Here is a 15558-nt window from a genome sequence, read left to right on the forward strand (position 1 = left end):
ACTGTAGCACTAATGGAGCTCTACCAATGTATCCCTAAATAAAGCTCAATTCATATGACTAAGGAAAAAAACCCCACAAAGATTTAGACCAATATTAGGAACTATGCAAGTCACTAAGATCTCCTGTGCAAGACCTAGTGCAGCAAGAAAATACAACAATGGCATGCCTAAAGATTCAGCTACACAGCTCTTAATTAAACTTTTCCCATATAAGCAGCACAATTCAAGACTGTGGGTTCTTCCATTGGCACCGCTTCATACACAAGAGCCTAATTTTTTTTCTTTTTTGCTGTCAAGTCACAGCTGAGTTATGTAACTCCACAGAGTTTTCAAGGTGAGACATGTCTGGAGGTGGTTTGCCATTGCCTACCTCTGCATCATGACCCTGGACTTCTTTGGTGGTCTCCCACCTGGGGCTGACCCTGCTTAGCCTGGGCTATCCAGGTCAGGATACTTTCATACTTAGAATTTTAAAAAGGGGACCAAATGGCAGAAGAGATGTTTCAACATAGCACTTGTGCAACTGATCAACAGCTGCCAACCCATATTTTTTAGGCTACCAAAAAGCAAGGATATGTTTGGGACTGTGCATAATTCATTGGGCTACATGCACATATGTGTGTGTTGACAGAACAATTCATGAGGGCTGAATCAGTAAACTATCATATGCTGTAGTAGCTTACTGCAACGAGTTCTCAAAGCTGACTTTGAGAAGACATTAAAGTACCTTGATAAAACATTTAGTTGGATTTGAAGGAGGAGATTTGGTTTTATACGTCACCCTTCACTACCAAAAATTTTTTCCAAGTGGCTTACAATCCCTTCCCTTCCTCTCCCCACAACAGACATCCTGTGAGGTTGGGAGGGGGCGACTGAGTGAGGTCACCCAGTTGGCTTTATGTGGAGGAGTGGGAAAATCAAACCTAGTTCTCCAGATTAGAGTCCACCACTTTTAACCACTACACCAAACTGGTTCTCTAAATTGTACTGGAATGGTTAAAAAATGTATAATTTAGTAGTTAACACTGACATGTTTAATCACAATCAAATGTCTTTTAGGGACTGTTTACTAATTAGGATGGCGAACAACAAGAGGATACAAAAATCTGGTTATGGTTACCTGTTGGTTCTTGAACTAAACAGGCATTTTTACTGTAATAGTTTCAATTTGATTTCACTTAACTTCTTATCCAATTAGCCATCCTATTCCTTTCACTGATCAAAGAATGATTTAAGGTAACCAATTACAGCGAACCTTTTTTAAAAAAGGACCATTATCACAAAGAAATATTACCATTCTAATATTTTAATTTCACATCACACTTTTCATTCCATTGAAATACATGTAGTTTTAAGTTAATAAATTGGATCGGTCTTGCTATATAAACTGAGGCCTTAGAAATGCTAATATTACACCACAGAATTAATAATTTGACCATTGTGATTGATAAAATAGTTGTTGTACCACTGGGCTAAGAGGGACCAAGTGTCTAATATTTAGATAATAAAAGATGCTGTGAACATAAGGAAAGGGGTAGATAAGACAGCAAAGCAGCTGATGCTCTAGTCAGAATCTGAACTATCTTGTTCATTGGTTTCATACTGAGAAACTGCTTCTTCCAAAGGAGTCAATGTGCCATCTGGTCGCACTCCCATAGGTGTTATCACCTGGTCTCTGGAAAAAAAAGATGGAAAAAAATTACCAGGGTATTTACCCATGGCAATGTGTTTTCACAACACACACATTTAACACAGAGCTGCAAAATATGAAACTTCTGACCTCATATTGAAATTCACTTCCGTTACATGGCAGACTTACTTAAAACAAGTGGAAACAGAAATTCTACCAACAGACCACCATGGGGAGCCATGTTGTGGTTGCCACTTTTGACCAAGCATAAATTCTATATATGAAAGGGTGAACAGGGGCTTCTACACACAAAGTAGAACTGGGGAAGCAGGGTGGAATATGGGCTCAACACTTGATAAAGACTTCATTCAAGCAGGCAACATTTGCTAAGCCAATTAAGAGCTATATGGGGGGGAAAAGTCAAACTGCTAAATAAGTCCATGACAAAGAACAGGTTTGCTGTTTAAAATAAAAATAAAGGATGCTTTCTGTGTTTACTCTCAATGGTAACACAGTTGCTGAAGTTCCACCTGTCACTTGGACACATCCACCCCTTCCACAGTTGGATACATATTCATCTTACTGAGTAAAAGGAGACAGTCAGGAAAAGCGATTTGTGGTACACAGCCAGCCTCTAGTGGTGCTTAAGGCTCGTGGATTCGTTTTGATTATCAGCTTTCTTCCCCTTCCCCTTAAACTGTTGCTTTTGTTTGGGGTTGTTTAATTACAGGATTGACAGCCATTTTAATCTCTTCAAAGCTCTAAAGGCCTCTCACATCTAATCCAATTATATCTACTCCACAAGCTACAGCCTCATATAAAGATGATTAATTATTGATTAAGCCAATCAAACAGTATTAGCAAAGATTTATATAAGCCTTTCGTTGCTTCAGTTTTGATTATCATCTTACTTATTATATGTGGATTACAGGGGCAAAGGCTGTAAAGGCCAGAGATGGCAACATTTTGATCCTTTCCCCAAAAAGCTTTCCCAGTATTTTCACAGATGGTTTTAAACAACAACAAAAATCTTCATGTTCAAGATGCCAGTCTTTCAATCTGCTTCTCATCTTAATGGTTTCTGGTTTCTTTAGGAGCAGCTTATTCCATGTCACCTAATGAAATCCTATGTTTGGGCCTTTCCACTAATTTATGAGAAATATTTAAGTTAGGAGCTTCGTTCTGGTAACTCCACCATTAAGTGAATGTGGTCAGAAAAACAGGAAGAGCTGTGTTTTCCAGATATAATATATTGCTATAACCCTGATAGCATTTGTACCCCTATTCTACTGAGTGACAGCAACAGGTTCTGGAAAAAGTACAGGGATATTAAAATGAAAGGAAGCTTAATTCATTTGTATGCAATACTTCTGTATAGCAGAAAACTGCTTTGTACATCTAGGCAACCAAGTGGCTAATGCCATTTCCTCAAATCATAAATATCCCCCTTCCCTCCAAGTACATGCACCTAAAAGTGCCTTCCCTTCTCCTACAAAAGTTATTCCACATGTGCGACAACCATCTTGGAAAGATAATCTAAGGGAATAATCTTAAATTACTGCAAACTAACTACTATTTCATCTTGACATGCAGCATTGAAATTTTGAAGGCATTTCCCATAATTTTATTCCTAATAGATACACATCTAAATATATTATAATAAATCGTTGACCAAGCACCATATGACTAAGCACTCTCTATTAATAGGCTTTTTCCCATTCTAAAAAGCATTAAGTAATAATTAGTGGAACACATGCCATAATAAACTCCTTGGTAAAACACATTCTTCTTCTCTACTTGCTTATCTCCCATGAATCCCTTCAAATTCATCTATACAATCTTTGCTTCTTTCTGCTTGCCATTTAGCTTGATAACGACTAAAAAAAAAATTCCCTTGTTTTCAAGGGTCTTTCTTTCCTGCATGCTCTGTGTACAACAGGTCAGTGTTAACACATGGAACTAATGACGGTTGTCTGTAATGAAACAACCGTATTGCAAACACCAGTCTGCTCCTTTGATAAAATAGTATATTGGGGACCTATTCACCTCCCTATAATTGAGTGCTACATAATAGTGTCGGTCCTTTTATGTACACCATTTTGTTCCATGATTAGAAAAGCAGAGGAAAACCTATGGAGGCACTGCTTTCTTCAGTCCACTATGATTAATTCAGTATTTTAATGAGTGTGGCAGCTACTTAGGCAGGTTCTGTTACACACTAGTTTTGTTGACTTTTTGTCAATGTACAACAAAACCCAAACTGTGATAATTGGGGACTGTTTCATCAGCAAAAGGATTCCTACTATTAATACAGTGTTGGCTTGGAAAAAGCACCCTGACATTTTAAATTAGTCAATTAATTCATAATTGTGCCACTAGTTTATAATACAGGAAAATATTTATAAAGCCTTTTAATTAACACTGAAAACTTTCAATCATGCAAGCAATACAACACAAAGAACTGCATCCTAGAGGCTGAATTTATTTATATTTTTTAAAAATGAATGTAATTAATTTAGTGAACTGCTAATATTTGATATCGTATGAGATACAAATTCAGTTAGTTTGGATTTTGCTCAGTTCCTGAAACTTATTACAAAATATGAGTTTTGAATATTAGATATCTAATATGCTTCTAGAAAACTGTGAACGTTTTTAATCTCTCTCTCTTTTCTAGGTATCCAAATCATGCATGATATAAAAGCATCCACACTAAGCTCATTCTGGTCAATATTTCAGCAATGAAAAAGCATTTTTGAAATCTAAATAACTGAATGAGTTTTTTAAATTACATAAAAATATTATATCCCTAGATGGCTTTAATTTTTTAAATGATGTATACAGGCCTTTTTATACTAAAGAAGACAAGAAAAATACTTTCTTGTTTCAGGAAGCCCCGTTACTGCTATTTTTCTGAAGCTGAAATAAAAGTAGAGATAATGGCTTATCTGACAGAACCAACATGGTGTAGTGGGTAGAGTGGTAGCTCCTTTGCCCAGGGAGACCTTGATGCAAAGCACACACCCCCCAATCACTAAATGACCTTGAATTAACAGTCAGTTTAACCCTAACTCACAGGATTGTTGTAGCCATACATTAGGAGCGAGAACAAGGTATGCCAACCTTAAGATCTTTGGAGTGGTGAGACTGAGGCTGTAATCCTAAAAATCACTTTCCTGTGAGTAGTCCTCACTGAATAAAATGGGATTTACTTCTAACTAAACCTGCTTAAGATTGCTCCTTGAAGGTAGTTAAAAATATTATTGAGTAAGAACAATCAAATTAAGATCCTAAGCCGAGTCTTCAGTCACTAGAGCAAACTGGCTTCATTTTTTTTAAAGCTATGGCTTCTATTTGTTTCAACTTTTCTAAAACAGCAGAGATTACTCAAGAGGCTAAAATTTAACCTTAGTTCTATGAGCAACTTCAGAGATACTGATTGGACTGTACATTTAGGGTGGTCAGTCTGGTGGAACATATGTAGGAACCAAATATGTAGGACCAAAAATATGCCTATAAAACAGGGGTGGGGAACGTCAGGCATGAGGGCCGTTTATCACTTGGTCTGGCCCTCGGGGATTGCTGGGCTGAGCTGAGCCATGTGGCGGTCTTCTCTGGGGCCCAGCTGGCTAGTGAGGATTGTGGGGCCCAGCTGTGTAGTGGCCTCCCCGGAGCCCAGCCACACTGCAGGCCCTGGGGCCTGGCCGGCTGGCCAGGATCACTGTGGAGTCTGGAAAAGTCACTGTCACAGTTCAGGTAAGTCTCCCCCCCAAATTTGTTTATTTCCCTTTATTTCTATTTCTTCCCCCATTTCTTTGTTTTCCTTTTCCCCTCTTTTTTCTCCCCTTTATTTCCCTTATTTCCATTTCTTCCCCATTTCTTTGTTTCCCTTTATCCCCCTTTCTTTCTTTATTTTCTTTTATTCCTCTTTCTTTCTACCATTTAATTTCCCCTTATATCCCTTTCTTCTCCCCATTTCTTTATTTCCATTTATTTCCCTTTCTTCCCCCATTTATTTTCCTTTATTCCCCCCATTTCTTTGTTTTCCTTTATTACCTCCATTTAATTTCCCTTCCCCCCATTTCTTTATTTCTCTTTATTCTCCTTCCTTCCTCCCTCTCTCTCTGTGGAGCCTGAGTGGGCATTGTGACGGACTGCTGATGGGGTATGTGGGTGCCTTTAGAGGTCTGCTGGGAGCAGCTGCAGTTTCCTCGTAAAGGGAAAGAGGGAGGGGTGACAGGGATGGGGGGTGGGAGCCAGCTACGACCAGTTCAATTTGCACTTGATTATCCCAGATGGCGTGGTCTAATATGCTAATACTAGCGGATATGGTCTAATATGCAGATGAGTTCCTGCTGGGCTTTTTCTACAAAAAAAGCCCTGGACCTAGGCATTTGCCTAGGGTGGTTGGCCAGAGGGAGGTGTGCACACCAAATTAGGCTCTCCCCACATGACTTCAAATAGAAAAAAAACAATTATTTGCATTATTTTTGCCAGCCTGAATTGTTCTCCCTCGGTGGAGCACTGTTTTTTAAGTTGATAATTTTCTATGGCCCATGAATGATGTTATAAATATCCAAATGGCCCTTGGCAGACAAAAGGTTCCCCACCCCTGCTATAAAGCATGCACGTTAATACATACATTGCATTGGCAAGTGTCAAACTATACTTCAAGAACATGTTACAACACAAAGTACAGTCTATATTCAGAACTTCTTAGCCTCAAAATATCCAAAACTTCATTCACACCACCCAAATTAGTACAACAGATTTGTACTACTTTTTACTTTATGTCCAGCCTATTACCATTTTGCTGTGCAACAACATCACATGTTTCTCTAAACAATATATTCCATTAACTACATAGAGTGCCTCGAGTCTTCAGATTTCCCAGCTCTGCAGATAACTATGACCTGATACAGAACATTCACAAATTTGTTTCACATACTCCTTTGATGTAATTCAGACCCAGAGCTGCTTAACCTGACCCATCCTGGATAAACTGCAACTAGATCAGGGATCGCCAAACTGTGGTTCGGGAGCCACATGTGGCTCTTTCACACATACTGTTTAGCTCCTGAAGTCCCCATCACCCTGTTGGTAGACTTGGAAAAGGCTTTTCTCTCTTAGAAAAGCCAAGCCAGCTGGCAGCCTGGAGAATGCATTTAAAGCTAAAATTGCTTTTTCTACCTCCCACTGTCTCCCCCCATCTATTTTCCTTCCTTCCTTCCTTCCGTGGCTCTTATTGTTAAGCAAATTTGGTCACCTTCAAACTAGGTTATTTCTTGTATTAAACAAGATCAGGAAACAAATAAATGATTTCTGTCTTTTTTAATGCACATAGGTAAGTTCCCTTGGGAACAGATATGCCTTTAAACACACACACACTGAGCTCTGGCAACTTAATGCTTCTTACAATAACTCCATAGAAATTGAACTGCCCTGCTAAGAACTGAAAAACTGAGATGCATGAGGCATTATCTTTAGCTAGCAATTATACTATCTATCTACTGCAACTGCATGTCTGTGATCCAACTTTTTATTAAAATTAGACTTCACAAGAAACCTCATGTTATCTGTAGTAGTTGGAAATGGAACCTATAGAAACATAAGTAAATTAGTAACAGAGTGAAAGAGATCCAGGTGGGTAGCTGTGTTGGTCTGAAGCATTAGAATAAAATTAGAGTCCGGTGGCACCTTTAAGACCAACGAAGTTTTATTCAAGGTATGAGCTTTCATGTGCATCATAAAGGAATCTCAGTTAACTTTCAACAATTAGAAAAAAATTCTCTTACACACTTATCTCCTATTTTGACGTATTTATTGCTTCAACAATTGTTCCCACTTACTTGGATCCACAACTGTTGACCCTGTACACTTGGCTTGTTGTTCCTGTTTTGTCTCAAAATGTCTTCATGCTAATTTGCTTTTCAGCCCTGTTTATAAGTTTGAATGGTTTTCTTCCACTGCATTTCATCTGAAGAAGTGTGCTTGGACACAAAAGCTCATACTCTGAATAAAACTTTGTTGGTCTTAAAAGATGCCACTGTACTCTAACTTTATTCTACAGTGGAAGGTGTTTACTACAGAAAAAGAACATATTGTCATTAGAAGGAAAGCAGTTCTTAAGGTATTTTAAAACAACAACACATGTTGAAAGCCTAATATTTGCTGATTACATTTTCATTACGTGAGAAAATGTCTTTTGGTCATCTATATCCATGTTGTTGACTACACAGGTTCAAATATATGGCCCAAATACAACGGTGAATGAGAGGGCTCCTAAGGAAAGTCACCACAAAATCAAAGTATGCCCCCTCTAAAATAAAAGCCAATGTAGCTACATTACCTAGAAAGCTTATCAAACATATTGACAAGTTTCATGGCTTCATATTCTTTTTGTTCTTCAGTCATTTCATCCATGGGGTTGGGCATTGGCTCTTCTAAATGACCAGTGATAAGGTTAATGCTTGATGAAGGGGTGGATGAGGAGAGAAGAGAATGAAAAAGAGTTTATCTTGAGGGAGCCACTTCATTATGAAAAACAATGAAAACAAACATTCCTACATATTTTTTCCAAATGCTAATCTGAAATCTCAGATTACCATGATAGGAAATATCTAGATTTAACAATATTAAAAAAACAAGCCCTGTGTCTCTTTTTGACCTATAGGTTTTCTCAGGTTTAACTATTGTAGCTTCCTCACCAAACTATTTTTGAAGAATCTAAAAGTCACCAACAGACAATTTCGCAGTATTTGGGCAGCCAGGGCAACCAGGCAAGTTTGAAACAGATTTCTGAAGACAAAAATGGGTACAGCTCTCAGATTTGAAAACATATGGCTCTGACAAAAGGCAGAAATGAAGAAATGTGTTAAGCAGTTAAAAAACTTCATTCAAAAGAGATATATTAGATTTTAAAATAGAAGAGAGCAGAACAAAAACTGGTGATGTAGACGGAAAGTAACTAAATTGGAAATCAGTATCTCAAAGAAAATTAGACTTCTGAATGCGATTAAAGTGAAAGAAAACTATGCTGCAAGAGTGTACAAACTTGAGGGGGAGACTGAAGAAAATTAAGTTGACTCTTGCAAGCATAACCTGAAATTTTGTAGTTTATCTGAGAATCTTGAAAGGAAAGAGATGGTGGGCTTTCCTGAGGAAGTTCTGAAAGGTTAGTTAGCTTTTGAAAATAACACTGCAATAGGTATTGAAACAGCATATATAATAGGAGCAAACTCAGCCTAAAGATAACAGTAAACAGATATGCTAGCAACATCATCCTCAGGATTAATGATGAAATACTAGCTAAATTATGGAAAGAATATAAATTAATAGTTGACGATCATGAGATACTAATCCTTAATGACTGACATCCAGATATTTTGTCTAAAAGGAGATAATTTCAGTTTCTGACTTCCAGGCTGAGAGAAAATGATGCAACATATACACTGTAAGCTTAATGTGTGTTTCAAAAGGGAATGGATAGCAATCTATCCTACAGTTACACAAGCTAGGGAATGTGTCTCAATTAGAAGACAGTAACACATTAGCAAGACCTCCAATTTAGATGTTGTGCTCCACCCCTTTTCCCCTTATCTTATCTTGAAATCTTACAATTTTTACACTTAATGAGAATTTTTTGGAAAAATAAGAACATTGGACAGGTTTTTAATGCTTGAGTAGCTGTTTTCTTGAGAAATGCTAAGATTCTGGTCAACAATGTTTTTAGCGATGAGAAAGGCAACTAAGCAAGCTTGAAACAGTTTTTGAAGAAGAGGAATGGCCCACATGAGATGGTACAGCTCTCAAATCTGAAAACATATACATTTGACAAATGGTAACATTGAAAGCAAAAGAAAGAAACAAAACCCAGAGCCCCTAGGCTTGAACAACAGGAGTGGAGATAAACAATAGTGTACTTTGGCTTTGCAGATTTGTATTCTTCAGTGTCTGTATCTTCATCATCCGAATACCAGTTCTCCCCTCTTCCTCCAGCTAATAGGCCCCTTGCTGCTAGCAGCCCTGCTGCATTGCCATAGCCAGTGTACTTCAGTAAGCTGTCAACTGCAAAACGTCAAACATAAAAAAACAATTTATTTGTGCAGGGTTGAGTTTAAACAGGAAAGTATCAAGATCTTTAGCTATGGATTTCAGTCTTACCAGCCTATCCATTGATGTGCCTGTGTACATTTATTTGAATGTCCAATATGATTTAGCATGAAACAATTATAGCTTTAAGGAAAAAATTAAGTCAGCAAATGACACTTCCCTCCCCAGCAGAAAGCTGTCACAGGCAAATGAAGCTCCTTGATTGTGAACAGAGTACGCAAGAAAGGAAAGGAAAGGCCCCCTGTGCAAGTACCAGTCGTTTCCGACTCTGGGGTGACGTTGCTTTCATGGCAGACTTTTTACGGGGTGGTTTGCCATTGCCTTCCCCAGTCTTTTACACTTTTCCCCCAACAAGCTGGGTACTCATTTTACCGACCTTAAAAGGATGGAAGGCTGAGTCAGCCTTGGGCCAGCTACCTGAATCCAGATTCTGCCGGAATCGAACTCAGGTTGTGAGAAGAGAGTTCAGACCACAGTCTGCAGTACTGCTGCTTTACCACTCTGCGCCACAAGGCCGCTCTGAAGTATGCAGGGGCCTATGCAAATGACTGTCAGTCCTACAGAGCCTAACTCTAAAACTTAAATTTAGAATTTACACTTAGCATCTGGCAAGAAATTACTGTAAATGACAAAATGAGATAAGTCCAAAACCAAGGCAAGTTTGGTTTTTATGCAACTACATTTTGTATGCCAACATTACGTACAAGACAGGAATGTCCTGTTTAATACAGACACTAATACAAAATACATCCCTCACGCTGTGTAGTATGACATTAAGGTATTCAGTATTACAGGGGTGGCCAACAGTAGCTCTCCAGATGTTTTTTTGCCTACAACTATCAGCCCCAGCCATTGGCCATGCTGGCTGGGGCTGATGGGAGTTGTAGGCAAAAAACATCTAGAGAGCTACCGTTGGTCAGCCCTGCAGTATTACATATAATTCAAATTCAGAGGTATGGAAACATGTATAACTATGATGGTAAAAACTGAGAATGCTAAGACCATGTGGCAGCTCCAGACGGCACAGTACTTTGTGACAACTGTCTTTAACACATAGAAAAAGACTGTATGTGCTGTCCCATCCAGATAACTTAACTATCCTGGGAGTAAATGTGAAGTCAGTTATCACCCTGCCTTGTAAGGGGACTTCACAAACACAGAAGGTGTGTGTTTCCACCTTAGCTTTATGTATTTCTTTAGAAAAGGTATCATCCTTTTTTTTTTCCAAGTTAACCTGCCTAGACATTCTATGCAGGCAAGTCATTTTGAAAGAACTTGCTTGAAAGAACCTTCCCATTCTAAGTGACAAAAGCTTCCCTACTTCCCAACAGGTCAGGGCCATCTTAACAGCATTATGGGCCCCGGGTAAAGCAATGTACTGGGCCCCTACGACAACTACTCACAGGAATAAAAATGTAAATGGTTATTAGTACTGCATGGGGCCCCTATGCTCGTGGGGCCCATGGGCAAGTGCCCATCAGGCCCATGCATTAAGACAGCCCTGCAACAGATGTTCAGGTAAGAGACTATCACAAGTCTGCCACAATCAACCATAAAAGCCAGCCTTTTTACCTCTCTCCTTGCACAGGACAAAAAGAAATTCTGCTGCAATCTGCTTCACTCCTAGATCAACATGAGTCATAAGACGCACAAGCTTGTTTCTCAGTGTTGTGCCAACTTCAGGTCGATTTGATACATCTCTCAAGGGAGGCAACACCTAAAGACAAAAAACAAGCTGTCTGAGCAGTAGTTAATCAACAATGGAAAGTGTTGGCATACGTTCTTATTTAATATTCTTGAAAAGGTTCTTTTAAAAATGTTGGACTAGCTAGGAGAGACTAAAGAACTATTAAAGATAGCATCTTCTTTTCTTAAGATTAGAGGACAGATGACTATTTTGGGTCTCCACAGATGACAGTATAAGACTCTTAACCCACACAAAACATGTGCGGGACCTTTAAGGACCTGTATGAGACATGTCATTTCCCCTTCACCCACTATTTCCTCTTTACCTCCCCTGACAGCCCCCACAGCCTCTTCCCTTTTCCAGCTTCCTTCTCTTCTTCCCAACATACCTATATACCCCCCCGCCACAATCTTCAGCCTTCTCTCCTTCGCTTTCCCTGGCAGCCTCAACAGCCTGGTTGTACAGTTTAGGCCATGCCCAGATGTATGCTAGAGAACCCACATGAACTTGTGGGAAACACCTCACTTTCCCCTGTATCTCCCTCCCTACACGATTTGCTCTTGCTCTTACCCTCCTCCTGGCAACCCCACTCCCTCACCTATCTCTGCTTCCTCCTTTACTTTCCACTCACCAACCAATCTTTTATATGTTCCCTCCATCTTCAGCTATATTTTTAAATTTATTTACCTGTTATATCTTGCCTTTCTCCCCACTGTGGACACTAAATGATTCATATTGTTCTCCTTTCCTCCATTTTGCCCTCACAACAACCCTGTCAGGTGACGTAGGCTAGGCTGAGAAGGTGTGATTGAACTAAGATTACCCAGAGACCTTCCATGGGACAGTGGAGATTTGAATGTGGATAACCTAGATGCTAGTCTGACACTCTAACAACTACACTGGCTTTCACAGGGTAGCTGCTGTTGTGCAGTAGCAAGCAGCCAGTCTTGAGCTAGTCATGCAAGTCATGTAGTATCAAGTTCCCAGTGACTGGTGCTAGATCTGACTCCAATTAGTCCTCCTCCAAAGGTCAAAACAGCCCTGAAAAGGGCCCTTCCCCCTCCTACTGCCTTTTACTCATATAAACCAAGGCTTGAAGACTGGCAATACTGTTGTGGTTGCCTATCAATGGCTAGAGTGGCCACTGAGTTTCTTAAACCTACAGGCACTGCTTTTATTATTTCGGAGGGTTAACACTCCAATGTATTTATTTCCAGATTTGTTTATTCATTTTGCTAATCTGGGGCTTTTTTCAGATTTGTATAAAGCTTTGTCTGTCCATGATTCCAGTCTTTGGATTTAAGTATCCACAAATTTGACCATGTTGAGAAATTAGATATGTTAATTAAAAGAGACTACTTTAGCCTTTTCCAAACTTTTTCTAACTACTGGATTGTTCAGACCCATATCTAGTAAAACTGGTGTGAATGAACATTTATATTTCACAAAAAAATTGAAACTATTCAAAATAGCAAAGCAGCAGTTTGTTCTGATATTCAACTATTCAAATATTTAAGATTTTAGTCTTTGTAAAGAGTGACTAGGAGAAAGGGCAACCATCAATGAGTTATAAAGATCCTTAAGTGTAAGGATGTGTTACTGGCAACCAATATCAAGGTAATTCATACAACAGTATTTCCTATTACTATGTATTGGTGTGAAAATTGGACAATGCTGGAAGAAAACAGATAAGCAAGTTGCTTACCTGTAACATAATGTTCAAGTGGCCATCTGTGCATTCACACCCTTGGGATCTACGGTGCCTGCACAGGCTCCAACCAGTGTTATGTAGCTCCAATAGAGGGATTTTTGTGTTCGTGCCTCCGAGCATGCTTGGGGACTCCACCATGCATGCTCAGGAGGTGGGGCACCAAGATCCTGCCAGTTCCTTCTGACCACTGACCCACTCAAGGTGTAACTGTAACTGAACTGACAGCAGAGGGAAGGAAGGGCAGGTGGTGTGAATGCACAGATGACCACTTGAAGATCAGTTACAGGTAAGCAACCTGTTTATCTTTTTCATGGTCTCTGTGCATCACACCCTTGGGAGAATAGCAAGCTGTAGCCTACCTGGAGGAGGGAGGCAGTCAAACAGTTGCAGCCTGCAGAATTGAGCATCCCACTCTCATCCACCTTCACTCGCATATGTTGAGCGCATAGTGTCTGGTGAAGGTGTTCTTTGCAAATGTCCTGCAGGGGGACATCCTTAAGGAAAGCTGTTAACATTGCCATCACTCTGGCGGAATGCACTCTAAGATGCCCAGGTAAAGGTTTCTTGGCTTATAGGTAACACAGCTTTATGGTCTCAACAATCAACTTTGAGAGTCTTTGAGAAAAGATCTTATTTCCCTTGGAGGGACCAGAGTAGCTGACGAAAAGACGGGTCAAATGAAACTCTTTGGTCCTGTATAGATAAAACAGCAGAGCCCTTTCGACATCTAGAGCATAAAGAGGCCATTCCTCAGGAATGAGGAGTAGGGTAGAATATAGGTAGTCTAGTTTCTGAATGCATATGAAAGTGTGAAACCACCTTTGGAAGAAATTTGATATCAGGAGCAAGGACCACCCCTTTGTCATGAAAACAGAGGTAAGGTGGATCAGAGTGCTACAAGTTCACTGACCTGTTTGGCTGATGTGATTACAATAAGAAAGGCAGTCTTCCACAAAAGGAGATGTAAAGGGCAGGGAGCCAGAGGTTAAAAGAGTTTCCTTAATAATCTTTGGAGACCCAGGTGTAGGTCTCAGGCTGGAGCAGGTTCTCTAGGAGGACAGAGGTGTAGACCCTGATAGAAGAGAGATTCAGGTTCTTATCCACCAGATATAGAAGACAGGAAAATAAAACCTGCAGATCCACCTTGTCTGGGGATAATGGTGAAGGAAATATAAAAGTTACAAACTTCCCCCACTTGTATGCATAGGACTTCCTTGTGGAAAGTTTTCTACTGTTGTCTGGATCCTGTTGGCAATTGAAGCTAGTCTGTCAACCACACTGTTAGCTTCAGGTGTGGGATGTTGTGATGTATTACTCTGCTTCTGTTGGAGTTCAATAAATCCAGTTCCATCAGAAAGAAGTGCATTTGACATCTGGAGAATTGAAGGAGGATTGGGAACCGTGATTGCTGAGGCCACCATGGTGAAATGAGGATGTGCCTCGGTTTCTTCCTCACAATCCTGGTGAGCAGTGGAATGGGAAGAAACATGAAGAGGAAGCAATGCGACCAGTCTAGGAGAAAACTGTCTCTCATAGAGAGAGGGTCTGTTCCCCGTTCCCCTGTTGACATTTTACATTCTCCCAAGTGGCCCCCATGCAGTGAAGACAGGAGGCAGGTAGGTTGGGTTCAGAACCCATTCATGAAGCAAGGCTCAACCTCTGCTCAAGAGATCTGCTTGTATGTTCTGGTCCCCTGGGAGATGTGTCACAATCAGGTACATTCCATGATCCAGGCACCACAGCCAAAAGTCCATCACTAAGTGACACTATTTCCTGGAAACCGTGCCTCCCTGGCAGTTGATGTAGCTAAGCACTGTGGTACTGTCTGTAAGTATCAAAACTGTTTTGCCTTAGAGAAGAGGGAGGAAGGACTGCAGGGCAAATCTGATGGCCAAGGGTTCAAGGTAACTGATGTGGTGTGTTGACTGAGCAGATTCCCAACAAGCATCCACAGAAAGGCCCTGAAAGTGAACACCTCATCCTATTAGAGAAGCATCTGTGGTGTTTCCAAGGAAATGGGAGGTTTGAATGGGACACCTGCTAGCAGATTGTGTGAGTCCTCCCACCACACCAGAGATTGAAGAACTTTGGATGGCAGAGAGAGGATGAGGTTTGGAGGATGACAAGATGGTTTTAAGTTCTTCAGGAACCATCGTTATAGAGGTCGCATCAGAAATGTTGCCATTGTAATGACTGTAGTTGTGGCGACCATGAGACCAAAGAGCCTCTGGACTGAATGTGCAGATGCAACACCTTGACATGGGTAATCAAGGATATTACAGCATGAGCCTGCAGAGGTGGCAGGTAAGCTTTGCAATTGGAGGAGTCTATGATGGCCCCAATGAATTGGACTCGATGGCTCAGGATTACGTTTGACTTTGATACATGATTCTAGGTCTTTCAGTATTATCAGAGTCC

The 15558-nt window shown here is 40.2% G+C and overlaps 1 protein-coding gene across 1 annotated transcript in view; it reads right to left on the reverse strand.

Annotated features, from left to right (window-relative positions):
- Positions 1 to 1290: 1290 nt before the first annotated feature.
- RIC8B (RIC8 guanine nucleotide exchange factor B) overlaps positions 1291 to 15558 on the reverse strand; it is a 51160-nt gene continuing 36892 nt past the window's right edge. The window contains exons 7-10 of the mRNA XM_060245568.1: positions 11315 to 11459; positions 9553 to 9697; positions 7980 to 8099; positions 1291 to 1675 (exon numbers count right to left, since the gene is read on the reverse strand). Coding sequence (XP_060101551.1) covers positions 1564 to 1675; positions 7980 to 8099; positions 9553 to 9697; positions 11315 to 11459 — 522 coding nt within the window. The 3' untranslated portion in view covers positions 1291 to 1563. The remainder of the gene's footprint in view (positions 1676 to 7979; positions 8100 to 9552; positions 9698 to 11314; positions 11460 to 15558) is intronic.

This window comes from Heteronotia binoei, chromosome 8, assembly GCF_032191835.1.
Source record: "Heteronotia binoei isolate CCM8104 ecotype False Entrance Well chromosome 8, APGP_CSIRO_Hbin_v1, whole genome shotgun sequence".
NCBI lineage: Eukaryota > Metazoa > Chordata > Lepidosauria > Squamata > Gekkonidae > Heteronotia > Heteronotia binoei.